This window comes from Giraffa tippelskirchi, chromosome 3 (genome assembly GCF_054371585.1).
Source record: "Giraffa tippelskirchi isolate mGirTip1 chromosome 3, T2T-mGirTip1v1.2.pri, whole genome shotgun sequence".
Classification (NCBI taxonomy): Eukaryota; Metazoa; Chordata; class Mammalia; order Artiodactyla; family Giraffidae; genus Giraffa; species Giraffa tippelskirchi.
The window spans coordinates 8,048,787-8,065,945 of record NC_137277.1 but is presented as its reverse complement, the minus strand read 5'-3'; the positions used below and the strand labels follow the sequence as shown (position 1 = coordinate 8,065,945).

Genomic DNA, 17,159 nt, shown 5'->3' with positions numbered 1-17,159 from the left:
TAGAAAACGAAGACCGACGGTCGTTTCGGTCACAAAGTCGCGATTTGTTGAGTGAACAGGCTGTCCCTGGCCGAGACTGGCTGGGTGGTGGAGGCCGCAGAAAGTTCGAGGGCACTTCGAGAGGAACGACTGAGGGAACTGGGGCCCCGCTGGACTTCGTAGTTAATTGCTCGACGGATTTTATGAGAGTCATGGAGGGGGTGGTTGCATTAGTGAAGGAAAAGGAGATTCCCAGGGAATTCGTTGTTCGACGTCCCGCTCTGTTGCTCTTAGTTGGGGCGCGGGCGGCAGAGGGCGCCCTAGAGCGACGGGTCGGGTCGGGCCGGGCGGGGCCGGGCTCTAAACTCCTCTGAACCCCGGGGGCGCCACGCAAAAATAATTATACTTTATGAAAAGAACAGAGTAGTGTAACACCGTCTGCTACTCCAGAGGGCTATTTTTCAGACAGTCACCCCGGCTTTAGTTTTGAAAGTGTAAAAGGGCAAAACAACAACTAGAGTCGGAGCCAGAATTTGTACCTGTTTGGAAATTAAATGTGCGGACTTCCCTGGCAATCCAGTGATTGACTCTGGGCTTCCAGTGCAGGAAACACTGGTTCGATCCTTGGTCAGGGAACTAAGATCTCACGTGCTGCGTGTCCTGTGACCAGTAGTAATAATAATAGTAAAGTTGCAAGACCACGAAACCTTTTCTACATCACCCTTTCCCAATTCTCATCAGCCCTTTAGCAATGATCTCAGTGGCATTTAAGTCTGCATTAAATTGTTCTGTGTGTGGTAATATGTTTCCGGGACTTATTTTCAAGTTACCACATTTGTTAATGTTCGCCTTCTTTAATTTGATTGTAAGCGCTTCAAGGCAGAAGTCTAATTTGTTTTTTCTTTTTAAATTCTTCAAAGACCTAGTTGGTATTCCACTGCCTCTGCTCACAGTAAGTACTAAGTACTCCACAAATACAATCATTAAGTCAGCAATAGCTCCAATTGTGTGAAATTGGCCCCTAAGTTTCTCTGTTTTACCCTTGAAGACAAACTATTTTGTACAATACCAAAAGAAAGAATGAGGTCTCTCTCTGCAGACTAAATTTATTTCAGGCTGTAAGTGTGGAATTTGCCAAAAGCTGCTTGTGTGTAGGCAGGTGATCTGCTGGCAAAACAATAATGATAGCTAATGCTTTATAGCACTTACTGTGAGACATTCACTCCTTGAGTACTTTATGGATATTAATTCGTTTCATCCTCACCACTGCACCATGAAGTGCGTTATCACTACTCCTGTTTTTACAGATGGGGAAAGAGGAACATTGAAATGTTACATAACTTGCCCCAGTTCATACACTAGTAACTGGTAGAATCGGGGTTTGATCCTAGCCTGTAGAGTCTGTACTTTTACAATGAAGTTATACTGCACTGTGAGTATATGTATAGATTGATCTTATATAGAAGGGTTTTGGGTTGTGGGGGAGGGGAAAGAAAACAGATTTTGTGTGTTTCCATGGGCGGTTAAGGATGAAACTGGGAAGTGGGGTGTGGATGATGGGCACCTGTTCCACTGTTTCCAGCCATTTTCTGGCAGGAAGAGTGAGGATGAGAGGCTGCAGGAGCTGATCTGTGAAAGACTGAGGGCTCTGGGCTCTGGCGGGGCTGTCTTGAAAAGTGAAAGTGTTAAGTCACTCAGTTATGTCGACTCTTTGCAACCCCATGGACTGTAGCCTGCCAGGTTCCTCTGTCCATGGGATTTCCCAAGCAAGAATACTGGAGTGGGTTGCCACTACCTTCTCCAGGGCATCTTCCTAACCCAGGGATTAAATCCAGGTCTCCTACATTGCAGGCAGGGGGCTGTCTTAGGTCCCAGACTAATTGCCACCCAGTGTGCAGTGAGGGCTGTTCATTCCAGCTCGAGAAGGGCCACTGTGCCAGAGGACACAGTGGAGCTTTCACACCTGACAGGGCCCTTGGTAAAACAGCAGCAGGCTCACGGCGGATGGGGTGTCACAGGCTGCTGGGCTGTGGCCAAGTGACTGGAGCAAAATGCAATGAGGCCTTGTGCCTGAGCACATGTCAAGTGCACTGCATAGGCCATCCGGAAATAACTGGGAAACACTTAAAAAATGCACTAGCATTCCTGAATGAGGGGACAAGGGCTCAGAGCTATTGAGAGGGAAATGCTAATGTTGTTGTGACTTCTTTTGCTGGTGAGGTCTAGGACATTTGAATTTTACATTATTCAAGGCCAGTGTAGACCTATATTTGTTACATGGAGAGAGTCACACAGTCTAGAGATAAGTGACAGAAGTAGATCAGAAGCTTTACAGGGCAGGAGTCCCCAGGGCTGTGCAGGGACCTTGGCTCTGATTGCAGAGGGGAAATCTGGTCAGCTGACCTGATGTGCTCAGGCAGTCAACTCACTGAGTTCCATTCACTGAAAGGATTTCAGTTCAGTTCAGTTGCTCAGTCGTGTCTGACTCTGCGATCCCATGGACTGCAGCAGACCAGGCTTCCCTGTCCATTACCAACTCCTGGAGCTTATTCAAACTCATGTCCATCAAGTTGGTGATGCCATCCAACCATCTCATCCTCTGTCATCCCCTTCTCCTCCCGCCTTCAATCTTTCCCAGCATCAGGGTCTTTTCAAATGAGCCAACTCTTCACATCAGGTGGCCAAAGCATTGGAGTTTCAGTTTCAGCATCAGTCCTTCCAATGAATAGTCAGGACTGATTTCCTTTAGGATGGACAGGTTGAATCTCCTTGCAGTTCAAGGGACTTTCAAGAGTCTTCTCCAAAACCACAGTTCAAAAGCATCAATTTTTTGGCACTTAGCTTTCTTTATAGTCCAACTCTCACATCCATACATGACTCCTGAAAAAACCATAGCTTTGACTAGATGGACCTTTGTTGGCAAAGTAATGTCTCTGCTTTTTAATATGCTATCTAGATTGGTCATAACTTTTCTTCCAAGGAGCGAGTGTCTCTTAATTTCATGGCTGCAGTCACCATCTGCAGTGATTTTGGAGCCCAAAAACTAAAGTCTATCACTGTGTCCATTGTTTCTCCAAATATTTGCCATGAAGTGATGGGACCAGATGCCATGATCTTAGTTTTCTGAATGTTGAGTTTTAAGTCAACTTTTTTACCCTCTTCTTTCACTCTCATCAAGAGGGTCTTTAGTTTTTCTTCACTTTCTGCCATAAGGGTGGTGTCATCTGCATATCTGAGGTTATTGATATTTCTCCCGGCAATCTTGATTCCAGCTTGTGCTTCATCCAGCCCAGCATTTCTCGTGATGTACTCTGCATATAAGTTAAATAAGCAGGACGATAATGTACAGCGTACTCCTTTCCCAATTTGGATGTACTCCTTTCCCGATTTGGAACCAGTCTTTTGTTCCATGTCCAGTTCTAATTATTGCTTCTTGACCTGCATATAGATTCCTCAGGAGGCAGGTCAGGTGGTCTGGTATTCCCACCTCTTTAAGAATTTTCCACAGTTTGTTGTGATCCACACAATCAAAGACTTTGGCGTAGTCAATAAAGCAGAAGTAGATGTTTTTCTGGAACTCTCTTGCTTTTTTGATGATCCAGTGGATGTTGGCAATTTGATCTCTGGTTCCTCTGCCTTTTCTAAATCCAGCTTGAACATCTGGAAGTTCACGGTTCATGTACGGTTGAAGCCTGGCTTGGAGAATCTTGAGCATTACTTTGCTAGCGTGTGAGATGAGTGCAGTTGTGTGGTAGTTTGAGCATTCTTTGGCATTCCTTTCTTTGGGATTGAAATGAAAACTGACCTTTTCCAGTCCTGTGGCCACTGCTGAGTTTTCCAAATTTAAGACTTGGTATTATTCGAAAACTGTGTCTTCCAAAGTGGCTCAGTGGTAAAGAATCCACCTGCCGGTCTGCCTCCAGGAGACCCTGGAGACGTGGGTTCAATCCCTGGGTGGGGAAGAGTCCCCTGGCAAAGGAACTAGCAACCCGCTCCAGTATTCTTGCCTGGGAGTTCCCATGGAGAGAGGAACCTGGTGGGCTACAACCCATGGGGTCGCAAAGAGTGGGACACAACTGAGCAACTGAGGACACATGTTTGAAACCCACGTTAATAGAAAAGAGTCTTTAAATATTGAGGTTAATGTCTTAACTGGAAAGTTAAGTGTTTAATTTTATGAATAAGAACATGAAGGAGGAGCAGTATTTCCTGAGCTGTTGGCTGCTTACATGGGGAGCAGTTGCACCAGTGATGTTCCCAGAAGTTCACCTGTGTGGCAGGCACCCATAGCCCCAGCACTGTCCTTCCTCCATGTCACGAACACCGCAGAGCTGCTGGGAGGCAAGCCCCAGCCCTGCCCTGAGGAGTGAGTCTTGAATAGTCTGCACCAGGCCCATGAGAAATCTCTTCCCTTTGCCAGGAATTGTTTTAGAAAATAGTCTGCAGTGCAGTTCTGCCACATTTGGGAAAGTTTTCTAGTTTTGAAAAACAATTGCCTCCCTTCTGGTTTTGGGACCCCGTGAAGTGATGCCTGAGACCATGGAAGCCATCTTGTATCCGGAAGGGCTGCTTCCTAGGAAGAGCGGAAGGTTGGCAGTGATGGACAGAACAAGCTTGAGTCCTTGAAGATGCTTTTGAGCTGCTGGAGAAGCCAGTCCCAAAGTCCCCAGCCTTCAGACCTTTAGTTTGATTCAGAGACACATATTTTTACATGTCAATATTTCTGAATGTGGGAGGCATCCTGTGAGCACTGGCATCTTAGTTTGAGTGAAATACAGAGTGGGAGATTTTAAAAAAGAAACCTCCTTATTGTTTAAGCCATCTAAAGCTGGGTGTTCCATTAGAATGATATGACTCTAAATGATAGGATTGACATATCCCAAATTGTTCTCTCTTTTTTTTTGTTGATGATGATTCTCAGGAAGAATGGGTCATGGCAAAATAAAGAAGACAAACTGACACGATCAAATTACCATCCTGAAAAAAATAATAGCTGATGTATAGTGTTGACTCCATGCTAGGCACTGTTTTAAGTGCCTTTTTAAAAAATACCACTTTACATATTGGACCTCCGTAGTGGTCCACTGGTTAAGGATCTGCCTGCCAATGTAGCAGACACAGGTTTGATCCCATGCCTAGGAAGTCTCCACATGCCACGGGGGAGCTAAGCCCATGCGCCACAACGGAGAGTAGCCCCCTGCTCGCCGCGACTAGAAAAAGCCCGTATCCAGCAGTGAAGACCTAGCAAAACCAAAGATAAATAAATAGAAGAATATACATATTTTTAAAAACCTCTTTAATTGAGATCTAAGTGACATACAAAAAGCTGCCCAAATTTAATGTATAAAACTTGATGTCCCTAAGCACCTTCTGTTTGCTATCTCATTTAACTCTCACAACAGCCCTGTCATTATCCTTCCTTTTTCCAACTCAAGTGCAGAAAAATGAAAGTCATTAGTGTGTGAAGGCACTGAGAACTCAGGTGAGCCTCCAAACCTATGGTCTTAACCATTGTACTGGGTTTCCTGGAAAGACACACTGTAGCAGTGGATCATGTTTTGCTAACTCCGGTGATTTTAATTCATCCAGCTAGAAAGCACATCCTCAAAGCATAGAGGATATTTTCCACTCCAATTTCTCAGGACTGTGAAAGAGGGCCACAAATCTCGTTCAGCAGAAATCTGGGACCATTGCACAGAGCTTTTAACTTTCTGGAGGAGAAGAAACAGGACAACTTGTACCCTATTTATTGAGAATGGATGACCTTCGGTTGCAGTGGACTCCTTCCTGTAGTGACCAGTAGCACACATTTCATTTGCCTGCTCTGCAGATCTGTTGCCTTTCATAAAGTTATTGCTTAATAGGCTTTTTAAAAATAAGTGAATTTGAAGGATACGTGATACGCCATTGACCTTTCCTCCTGTTTTCTGGATGTGACTCCCTTTCGCAGAAACCCCCTTCTAATAACGGCTGCAGCACCTGCTCTCATGCAGTTTGTTTTCTTCACCTGGACATTTCCTTCCCTTTGTACCAAATCCCGACTCATGCTTCAGCATCTCCTCTGCGAAGTCTTACCTGAGATGCTCAGACAGTCCCCAACTCCTTCCAGCGTTCCCACGGCTGGCTGATATAGCCCATGCTCTGTGACCAGGCGGACCTGGAGTCGAGTCCCAGCTCTGCTGATTCGAGCTAAGTAACCCCTGGCGGATGACTTCACCTCTCTCTGAGGCTCCTTACCTGCAACAGGAGGAGGTGGAGGCTCTCACGAACCCAGTAGGACCGTTTTAGGACTGTGCATGCAAAGCACCTAGTGTGCACAGGGAAGCACACAGTTAGCGGAACTCTTATTATGTGAACACACTTCTTTTAATAGGTAGTATTTTGTGATAATTTGTTTTCATGTCTGGCTTTTCCACTGGACCATAAGCAAGACAAGAGTAAGAGCTTTCTTTTTGGTTATTTTTTTTTTAACTCTTTAAGTCATCTTTATTGAGGCATAATTTACGTACAATAAAATGCAGCCATTTGAAAATGTACAGTGCAGTAGTCCAATAAGTGTATACACCTATGCAACCACGACCCCATCACGGTTTAGAACATTTTCATCCCCCAGAGATCCCCTTCACACCCTTTTACAGTCAATCTCCATCCAACCCTGGCCCCAGACAACCACTGATCTGCTTTGTGTCACTACAGCTTAGTTTCGCCCGTTCCAGAATTTCATATAAATGGAATCCTACAGCAGGTACTCTTGTGTCTGGCTTCCCTCAATTACCCATGCTGTGGCTTATAACAGTCGTTCATTTCCTTTTTAATTACTGAATATTATTCCATCAGATGAATATACCACAATATTTTTATCCATGCACATGTTGATGGACATTTGGGCTGTTGGAACTATGATTAATAAATCTGCAATGAACATTTTTATACAAATCTGTGGACATAAGTTTTCGTCCCTCTTGGAAAACTGCAAGGGAAACTGCCAAACTGGTATCCCCAGTGGTTTGCGATGCTTACATTCCCCCAAGCAATGTATTTAAGAGTTAGGCTGGTTCCACACCCTCACCAGGCCCTGTTAGGGTCAGTCTTAATGTTGGCCGTTCTTGTGGGTGTGTCGTAGTATCTCACTGTGGTTTTAGCAAGCGTCTCCCTGTTGACTGTGATGTTGAGCATCTTTCTGTGTCTCTTGGCCCTATGTGTACTTCTTTGTGGTGAGTCTATTAAAACCCTCCCTTTTCTATCAGCCTATCATGTTACTGAGTTGTAAAAGTTCTTTATATATTCTGGAAACAAGTCTTTTCTCAGATATTGGCTTGGGAGATATTTTTTCCTAGTCTTTCCAGTTTTGATTTAGTCCAGTTCATCCAGTTTGTTTTTATGGTTAGTGCTTTCTGTTTTCTGTTGTCAAGATTTTCCTTTCTCTGTTGAATCACCTTTGTCCTGTCTTCGGATCCCATGGATCTGTGTGTATGTCCTTTGGAACTGCCTCCTCCGCACCGCCCCCCCCCCAACCCCGCCACACTGTCTTGAACTCTGATCATGCCACCTCACCCTAGTGAGACCACCGTGGTCTGCATGTTCTGACCCCCACCCCCACGCCACAGGCAGGGAACTGTCTGAGGCAGATGCCCAGGAAGTCATGAGGTCACCATCCTGTGTCCTGCCTGTTGTCAAGTGTCTGTTTCTTATATTTTGCTCAGTTTTCTAGTTGTTTGTGGCAGGAAGTCTTAATTCATTTCGGCATCCACAGTGCCTGGCACACAGACACTCCATAAATGTCTGTTGAGTGAGCGAGTCCTTGTTAGCACCTCCAGACACAGTCCATCAGAGTCTCTTTTGATTGGGAGAAGCTCTGAGGTCCCCAGAGGTCATCTGATCGATCCCCTTCATCTTAGTAGACAGTTCTTTTCCTGAGGACGGTCATTAGTCCTTTACGTCGCCAGCGCCAGCCCACCTGAGTTCAACACATGCCTGTTAAGTGGGGAGATGGAGGCCCAGAGAAGGAACGGTCACGTGGCCGGGCAGTGTCTGAGCTGGCAGAACTGGGCCTCCCAGGCTGAGGTCTTGGTCTTGTTCTAACTAGCAGGGCAGGCACTGTCTTTTTCTTTGCTGTCTCGCTCCCAACACCTAATACAAGATTTGTATGTTGTGGGCTCCCAATATGTGCTTGTCAAATAAGCAAGTGAATACATTAATAGTCTCCTTTAATGCTTAATTCAGCTGGCTTCTGCATGTGACATTAAATGGACGTGTGTGTGTTCACCGAAGGATGGGACTGGCCCTTCCCACCCAGGCTCACAGGTCATGGTCATCGGTTACTTCTGTTTTAATTTTCTGTCCACCCTCTAGGCTTAGTCCCCACTAGGGGGCACGTGCATCCCACAGAGAGGGTCTGTAGTCCTTATGTACCAGGACTTGTTTCCAGTTTAAGTCAGGGGCTCCATCTCAAAGCCAACTGCTTGAAGCCCTCCCCCTCCTCCAGCTCCCCCTCCAACCAGGCTGCCGTCTGTGTCCTCTCTCTCTCTGCCCTGGTTGAAGGGGACAGCAGATTGGCAGTGGCTCTGAGTGCTGGCCTCTGTCTGTCACCCCTGCTGGTGGCCACCGCTTCCTCCCTGAGAGGATGATAGATCCCGCAGGGCCCGCTCTCCTCTCTCCTGTCAGCTGGCAGGCAAGGACTGGGCATTTCAAGACCCAGTGTCTATCCTTGAACCATGGGTTCCAGAAGAGAGAGCGCACAGATAACCCTGGCAACACCCTCCCTCCCGGCCCACCTGCAGAGGCACCGCCCAGGTGGGGCCATGACTGATTCCTTGTGCCTTTAGGCGGATCATCCTGGCTTTCCTTGAGACTCAGGCCCTTCCTGCCCCGCCAGCTCACAAGCTCCGGCATCACGTTGCCTGGGCACAGGTCCTGGCTTTGCCACCAGCTGTGAGTGACCTTGAGTGAGTTCTGTGAACCTCACTTTCCTTATTGGGTCAATGAGGTTAACAGCAGTTCCTGCCTCATAAATGGACAGTGCTTATAAATAAAGCTCTTGGCACAGCGCCTGGCACAGGGTGTTTGAGACCTGTTAGTCATTATTAATAATAGTAGTAGTATCATTATCATCATCAAAGTAAACCTCGGCATCAGCCACGTGGCTCTTCTCCTTCTGTTGAGGCTCTATCTCAAGGTCTTGGTCTTCTCTCTAGCAGTGGAGCGCCTGCAGAGGGGGCCCCAGGGGCCGCGGGGCCAGCTGGGCCCCCTGCTGTTGTGTTGTGCCATCGTGCCTGCATCAGATGGGGCTGTGTCCCGCCAGTCTAGGACCGGGCCTCTGCTCTCTGCCCCTGCCCAGGACCATCCTGTCCGTAGACACACAGTCACACATTTGGGATGGGCCGGTACTCTCCCCGGTCGCATCTGCACCCCAGGGTCGCGCCAGACGCAACTGCTGCGGCTGCCTCCCTTGCTCCCCCACCCCACCCCCACCGCCTCATCAGCTCTCTGGTCGTGTCCCAGTCTCCCAGGCTCCAGGGGAGACTGGCAGCGGCCCTGAGCCTCAGCCACAGAAGTCGCAGACGACAGCACCTCCCTGCTCCCAGCTGCTGCCCTTGGCCGCCCTGCAGCTCCGAGCAGCCTTTTCCCTGTCACTCAGGCTCCCACCGGCAGGGAGATTAGCATTCAGACGGAGGGTGGAAGAGCATCAGGGCAACCGCCGCCTGTCTCCTCTGGAGCTGAGAAGTGGAGCCTCTGGCAGGGGCAGGTGTCCAGGCCAGGACCGTCCCCACACCCTGGAAGTTGGGACGGGGTTCTAGGTACCCAGAAGCGACAGCAGCAGGCTCTTGTACCATCTCACTGGGTGCTAGGTCTTACTCAGTGGCCCCTGCCCAGCAGTGCCACCCTCTGCTTCCTCTCGTTTGTCTCAGAGTTGCCCAGTGCCCGGTGGTCATATATGTGGAAAGACAGGCCAAGAGGGGCCGTGGGAAAGAAGGGAGGGACTCTAGTTATTAAATTTACCTACTGATTATTCTGTAATTGTTCAATAACTGACAGTTTACAAACACAATCCCACTAGCTCACATATATTGAACACTTAGTAACGTGGTAGGCACACTACACACATTATCTAATTTAACATCAATCCTGTGAGACAGGATACTAACACTATTATCTCCATGTTATAGATGAGGAAACAGGCACAGAGACGTTCACTAATGTACCCAAGGCCACAGAGGTACGAAGTGGCGGTGGAGTCAAGATTTCAACCTGGTGCTCTGACCCTGGGCTCCTCGCTCTCAAATCCTTGATCATTATTTCCTAACAGCCCACACCCTGGACCAGGAGGGACCCAGCTCTCTCTCTGGAGTTGCCCTTAATCCCCTCCCTCTTGTTACAGCTGATCTACCAAGCCCCTGAACTTTTCTGCTCTCATTTCCAAGCAGCAGCTCTTTCTAAGGAAATGGGAGGGAGAGGGACTCAGCCTCTTGGGAACACTGGGTCCACCCCCCGCACGGGCTTCAACCCAGCTGCTGGGACAGGAGATAGTGGGCCAAGGAACGGGCGCCTCGGCCCCGGGCAGCCTCCTGTAGAGGAGTTCTCGGCCAAGGGTGGCAACTCTGCAATAGGAGCTGCCAACGTGCAGACTGTGCAGAGCCCAGGGGTGGGTGAGCCCTGAGAATAAGAGCCGAGCGTGGGCCGGGTGTGTGGGGAAGGTGTAAACACAATCTGCTCCCAGCAAAGCCAGCCTGCTCCCTGGGGGAGAGAGCCCCTCCCGCCCAGCCCACATGGCACCCTGGCTGCCAGGGCCTGGGCAGCATCCAAGCCCGGCAGACACCTCCCCCCACCTCCAGCAGCCCCTTCCTCTCGCTTTCCCTCCCTTCTTCCGGCTAATGGTCCCCAGGGGTGCCTTCACCTCCTGGGTAGGCTCTGAGAACAGGGCTGCAAAGGGGTGTCACTGTGGATGTGTGTCTGGGCGGTGAGCCAGCCCCGGTGTGACGAGCCGACCTTGCTCTGACAGTGCCTCAGCCCAGTGGAAGGAGACAGGCAGAGAGCAGCAGCCAGGATGAAGTGACAGGAATATGGCAAAGAGATTAGAGAATGAATGCAAAGATAGGATCAGGGAACACAGGCCAGGTCCTGGGAACAGTGCCCTCTGGCCCTCAGCCTGTGAGTCCTGTCACCAGGACAGTGATGCCTCCCGGAGAAAGACAGGCTGACGGGAGCTGAGACAGGTGGTCACAAACTTGGGGCCCAAGTCAGGCGGACATGGGGCTCTGACTCGGCTCCAGCACGGAACTCCTTCCCCTGGTGCGACCCTTCCCCTGCCTCCGCCCTGCCCTACTTTTTGAGGCTCCCACGGAACCGCCAGGCTCCCTGCAGCAGGCTGCGCCTCCTCCCTGTCCCTTGAGAGCGGGTTCCCCGAGTCTGCTTCATCTCAGCCTTCCCTGCTGTCTACAGAGCTCCTCCAGCTCCTTTCTCGAAGTCAGGGGGTAGGGGCTGGCCAGGCAGAGCCCTCGCTCCTGGTGGGGGGCGGCAGTGGAGGCTGGAGGGGGAGGAGAGATGCACGTGGGAGGAGGGAGGGGGGCTCGGGAAGATGAATGGCCGCGAGGCAGTGGGCAGCAGCTGCCTGCCGGGTCTGCGCCTGAATCTCAGGGAGTAGAAGCGGAAATCTGCTTTTATCTCCGCTCAGGATCGGGCAGGATCGTAAAGAGAGAGAAACGGCAGAGCAGCTGGGGGCAAAGGAGGCCACCGCCGCGGCTACTGAGCAGTCAGCAGACTGACAAAAACAAGTGTCACGCTTCTCCCTTCCCACACGCTACTGCCCGCTTGGAATACAGGCTTGCGTGCATGCGCGCACACACACACACACGCACGTACGCTGCGAGGACAAGCTGTGGGTTGCTTCCATCCAGCTGCAGGCAGACACCTCACAGACCCAGCCGGCCCTTGGGCTCTGGGGACCAGGGAGAGGCAAATGTCACAGGACGTGAGTGCCACCACCCCCAAGCGACACCACACAGCCCTGAACGAGCTGAGATGCCAGCGATGGGTGGCCAGGCCAGCAAAACCGCTTCTTTGCCTGAGCAGCTGCAGATTCCAGGTGGTTTCAGGAGGCTTGCACCCCCTCCCCCTTATGAGCCTGGGGTCCCCCACTTTCCGGCTGGGTGACGCTGGGTAAATCAGCGAACCTCTCTGCGAGTTTCCTCGTTTCTAAACTGGGGGTGATCACATGACCAGCCTCCATGGGTTATTGTGAGGGTTCAGCAGAGGACGACAGGCAGCCCCTCCTTGGCGAACGTGAGCCTCTGCTGTCCCTCACTTCTGGAGTCCTCACTCCTTACTGTTCCCTCCTGTCGCCCCAGGTGGCAAGAGTTGCCCCAGAGTTAAACAGAGCTGGGGCACCCCACTGACTTCCCTCTCTCTGGGCGGCCTCCAAGGAAGGGAGCCTGTCCCAGAGCTCAAGCTCCTCCGTCCCTCCCGCCTACCCAGCCAGGCCCGCTTCTCCAGGAGCCCCACGGCCAGGGCCTGGGGCCGTGCAGACCAGCGGTCCGGGCCGAAAGGGGAGTCTACCTTCTCGACAACTGCTTTCCCCGGTCCCCCTCCTGCAGCTGCTGCTTCCAGCACATCGTCCTTCCAGGGTGGGGGGCACACCAGGACTTGAGCTGAAAGAGAAAACCCAGCCGATGGGCTGGATCTCCCATCCCAGAGGGGGGGCTTGTATTTCAGAGTGGACATCCCAGAGTGCCACCTCTCCCTGAGAAGTCCTCTAGACAGCCCTCAGGCCCCCAGCAGGACCACTACCTCATCCCCAGCACTAGAAAATGCTGTTGAGATGACCTCTTGTTCTCTTAAAACTACCCCTTACGTTGTGACCTGGAACATAACAGGCTCCAGGGAGGAGCCACCGGAAGGAGCCCACCCTCCTACCCTCAACCTCCGCCATGACCACCTAGCCTGCTCCGCCCCCACGCAGCCAGGCCTTGTGGACTCTGTGTCCTTCCCGCCTTGTCCCCAGCCCTTCCCTCTGCTCTCAAGGCTGCAGACCCTGCCCTACCTGCCGTGGCCAGCTGATCTCAGGCCCTGGGGCTGAGCTCCGCCTCAAGAGACCAGGACTTATTTCAGAGGCTCTTTCTCCCTAAACAGGAAAGAACACATAGTCAGAGGACCGGAGGGGATGACCCGCCCCTGTTTCCAGTCTTCCCTTCTCCCAGCCCAGCACCTAGCAATTCACCAGACAATAGAGGAGCAGGAGCCCTCCCCAGAAGCCAGTTGGAATTAAGGACAGTGGAATTGGAGAGCAGAAATTTCCCATCTTCCACGCACCCCCCACCACTGCCCGCCCCCAGGCCAGCCCTCCGTGGAGCCGCTGTCAGCAGGAGGGGTAGATGGGAGGCCAGGTTCTCCAGTTAGCTGAGTCCCAAGGAGTTAACAGGCCACTGCTTCCTTCTGGCAAGGCCATAGCAGACCAGGCCCAGCCAGATGGTCCCAGATTTGGCCTTTTCTCTCCTGACAGGAGGTCCAGGGGCATTTCACGTGGAGGAGATGGACTGTCTGAAGTCAGAGACCTGCCAGGCCCATGTCAACCACAAACTGGGCGGACGACCTCGAGCAAGTCATTTCCATCTCCCTGTCCCTCAGCTTCCTGCAACATTGACAAGAGCCAGAAACACCTGAAGTGCCGGACCTCTGGGGCCAGGGACTGTTCTGAGTGAGTTAATGTATGACAGCCCCCAGGGAAGAAAAAAGCACTGATCTCATAACAGCAAGAGAGAACCTGGTGATAATTGAGCAGTTACTCTGTGCCCAGTGCATTATAATGGTTATCTCACTCAAACCTCACAGAAACCTTGTAACCACTCTGTTATTAATCTCAGTTTACATATAAATAAAAAGATTACATAATTTGCCCACAGGCTCTCAGTAAGAGGGGAGGTGGGATTTAAACTCAGGCTGCCCTACTCCAGGCTTCCCTGGTGGCTCAGTGGTAAAGAATCCACCTACCAATGCAGGAGACATGGGTACGATCCCTGGGTCAGGAAGATCACCTGGCGGAGGAAATGGCAACCCACTCTGGTTGCCCAAGAAATCCCATGGACAGAAGAGCCTGGTGAGCTACAGTCCATGGGATTTCACAGTGTCAGAGACGACTGAGCAACTGAGCACCCTTGCCTGCCCTGCTCTAGACCCAAACCCAACAGTGAGGACCAGAGGCTTTCCTGGAGGACCAGTGGGTGAGGCGCTGCCTTCCAGGTTGGATCCCCAGTCGGGGAACTAAGAGGAAGGGCATCCCAGAAATGACTCTGCTTCCTGCACAGGCCCTGGGCTTCCTGGGGACCCAGGGAAGGTAGGGGAGATGGAGTGGGGGGTGGGCAGGGAGCCAGGGAACGTGGTTCTGACATTCCAAACCTAGGGGAATCCAAAGACTGGGAAGTCAGGGCAGAGACAGCGAGGAAGACCCACGTTCTGTTGCCCATCTCGACCTATCTAGGGGTCACACCGCAGGCATGTCCCCCACACCCTGGGAGAGACATGGGGCACCCAGACAAGCATGCGTGTGCATGCTGCCTGTCTCAGCCATCTGAGCCCTGTGGGGAAGACAGCCCAAGGGCATCCCACTCTGTCTTTGACTAGGAGTAAGAGAAGTGGTGCCAGGGGCTCGGAAGAAGCTGTTACAGGAGAGAACGTCCCTCTTCAGCTAGGCCCCCATACTAGGGCCCGCAGGCCAACATCTCCCACAGTGTGTCCCTAACAAATATTGGTCGATTTTTCAGTGTATTGTTGGGCATAGAGCTCCTCTCATCAAAGGACACTAGTCACCCAGGGAAGGAAAAGTCGAGACGTTCCCCCCCACCCAAACTTCACCCCTTCTAAAGGCCACATGGCTTCAGAAGAGGGAAGAGTTAACTTTCTGGCCACTGGAGACAGCGTCCTGCCCGCAGGGGCTGCCCAGCCAATGGCACTCGGTGGCGGTGATGTCATGCACCTCCCGCGCCTTCTATTGGGGACCGGACAGCGAATCCGGCTGGAGGTTCAGGCAGTGGAGCTGCCGAGGCTGGGCGGGGCCGCGGGAGAGGGAGGGGGAAGGGAGGGGGAAGGGAGGGCAAGCCAAGCATCACAGAGCTGCTGCTGCCTCCTCCCTCTCTCCACTCCCCCTGCGCCTCCCAACAGGGGGGCCCTGGGGACCACCCCACACTCAGACACGCAAGACAGAGCAGTTTGGGTCCAGAGGGGGAGGCTGGGACTCCCATACCCAGCCGGAGAAAACAGACATTCAGCCTACCCTGTAGGCACACAGCGAACAGGCTAGCTGGGGTGAGGGGCCAGCCTGGAGTGCATACACAGACACAGACACAGACACACACACACACACACACACACACACACACGCACACCCCAGGACCTGGGCAGGACCTGGGCAGGACCTGGGCAGGGACTAGGGACAGTGGCAGCCTCCTTCATGACGCTCTCCCTGCTCCACCCCAGGCTCTTCTGCCTTACCTGCCTGAGGACTGGAGGTCTGTTTCCAAGCTGCTGCCTGTAACTGCCCCATCGACTCCACTGGGCTCTCTGCCGGAGGGAAAAGAGTTCGGCAGAGCTGTGGGCAACACCCGGATCCCAGAACCCAGACCCCAGACCCCTTTCCTGCTTCTCTGCAAGACCTAAGCCATATTGGGTTCTGGGGACCGGAGGCCACAGCCAGCATCTTCAAAGAACTCCGCGTGCCCCCTACTCCAAGGGGGAGCCTCTCAGGGCTCCCTGGAAAGTCCTTCCCAGCCTCCCTGCGAGTCCAGGCAGCCCCAGCCCGCCTTCAGCCCAATTGTTTCCCCCCACCCCAGCCGATGGCCCAGTCAGTTTCTCACGGTTGGACCCGGTTGGCGAATCGGCGGCGCCAGAGCATGGCCAAGGTGCTGAGCAGGAAGAGGGTGGTGCACATGGCTCAGCTGCCCCATCCCCTCCGGACCGAGTCTGCAGGAGAAGGCCAAGATGGCCCCCGCCAGCTCTCCCAAGCCCCTGCCCTCCGTCCTGAAGTTCCTGCTGGCGATGGATTAGGAGGCTCAAGCTGATTAGTGGGGTCAGCAGACCCGACCTTGTGAAGCCTGATTAACCTCACTGGGCCCAGGTTGTCCCCCCAGTGGCCGGGTAAATCGCCCTCTGTCTGTTGTGGATGTAGATATGACTAAGCCCTGGGCCTGGCCCTCTAGGGGCTTAGAGTCTAAGACAAACTCCCTGGCAAGTTAAACAAATGGCCACCACCCACCGCGGAGAGACTCAGGCGATTAAAGACGCCTACAGAACTCTCTGGGAATTACAAGCATCAGGAGACACTTCAGAGAGAAGTTGGGCTCTCTCATCTTGGCTGAATTTGCAGGGGCTCAGGGAAGAGTGGGCCTCTAGACAGAAGACTCTGCCAGGGCTGCAGGCGTGAAAACTCAAGGCATGTTCCAGCAACTGGAATTAGAGTATTGGTGGAGCCATGATGTCACAGGGGAGGCTTCAGGAGGGGAGGAAGAGAGGAAGAATATAGATGACGAAGCCAGAAAGACAAAGGAGGCCAGGAAGTGAAGGGCTGGCTAAATGGTTCACTTCTAACCTCTGGACAGTTCTCACCCAACGCTCCCAATTACATATCCTCTTCAGTAAAAAGCAGAATTTAAGTGTGCACTCATGAAAGAAAGACATGGGTGCCCTCATAAAGGAATTATATGCATCCACTCATAAATTGTACACCATATTACTGTGCAAATACAGCCCTGCCACCAGAGACATGCATAAAGCTTGTAAAGGTTGAGATAAAAGTAAATAGAAATAAGATTTCTCCTACTTTCTGTCCACCTCTCAGGGGAACCTCTTGGGCTGCCGTTTGGAAGGCCACTGCACTGGCTGTGGGAAGCTCTCGGAGGAGTTTCTGAGGTGGCCCAGCACAGCGTGCTCTGTCTTGGCCCAGATCAAAAGCGAAGACATGGGTCTGGAGTGGCCTAAGAAGCTGAGCCCACCCATTCTCCTCCATCCCTCTCCAAGACCCCCAGAGGAGGGCACTGGCGCTACCCTCCCTCAGCTGAGACTTGATGGCAAGAGACCTCCTTCCCAGGGTTCCAGCAAGGTATCTGGACCCTGGAGTCCATCGAGGCCCAGACCCTGGGCTGTGCCAGGGCACTCTACTTGAAAACATGATTTTTTAAAGCAGCACATCAACCACA

At 52.0% G+C, this 17,159-nt stretch overlaps 2 protein-coding genes across 13 annotated transcripts in view; one reads left to right on the top strand and one right to left on the bottom strand.

The window, feature by feature from the left end:
* LOC145540637 (testis-specific serine/proline-rich protein) overlaps window positions 1-17,159 on the top strand; it is a 27,886-nt gene extending 10,727 nt beyond the window's left edge. For 5 of the 12 annotated variants that reach the window (XM_081575521.1, XM_081575549.1, XM_081575537.1 and 2 more), the window contains one exon: window positions 10,146-10,370. The gene's annotated coding sequence lies outside the window, so the exon portion shown is untranslated. Of the gene's footprint in view, window positions 1-10,145; window positions 10,371-11,650; window positions 12,526-13,474; window positions 13,867-15,444; window positions 16,769-16,801 lie in introns of those variants that run through there. The other 7 variants (XM_081575526.1, XM_081575551.1, XM_081575525.1 and 4 more) reach the window with 5 other exon arrangements.
* Window positions 13,075-15,895, bottom strand: PRCD (photoreceptor disc component). The gene is made up of 3 exons (XM_081575562.1): window positions 15,822-15,895; window positions 15,460-15,528; window positions 13,075-13,096 (listed from the first exon to the last, which is right to left on the bottom strand). Exons 1-3 carry the CDS (start codon window positions 15,893-15,895, stop codon window positions 13,075-13,077), a joined length of 165 nt encoding a protein of 54 aa, XP_081431688.1.

Excerpts from the sequence above, each read along its gene's own strand:
- PRCD (XM_081575562.1), bottom strand. The coding sequence starts at position 15,895 with ATGTGCACCACCCTCTTCCTGCTCAGCACCTTGGCCATGCTCTGGCGC. Across the intron at positions 15,529-15,821 it reads TTCGCCAACCGGGTCCAACC|AGAGCCCAGTGGAGTCGATG; the intron begins GTGAGAAACTGA and ends TCCCTCCGGCAG. Across the intron at positions 13,097-15,459 it reads GACCTCCAGTCCTCAGGCAG|GGAGAAAGAGCCTCTGAAAT; the intron begins GTAAGGCAGAAG and ends TTTCCTGTTTAG.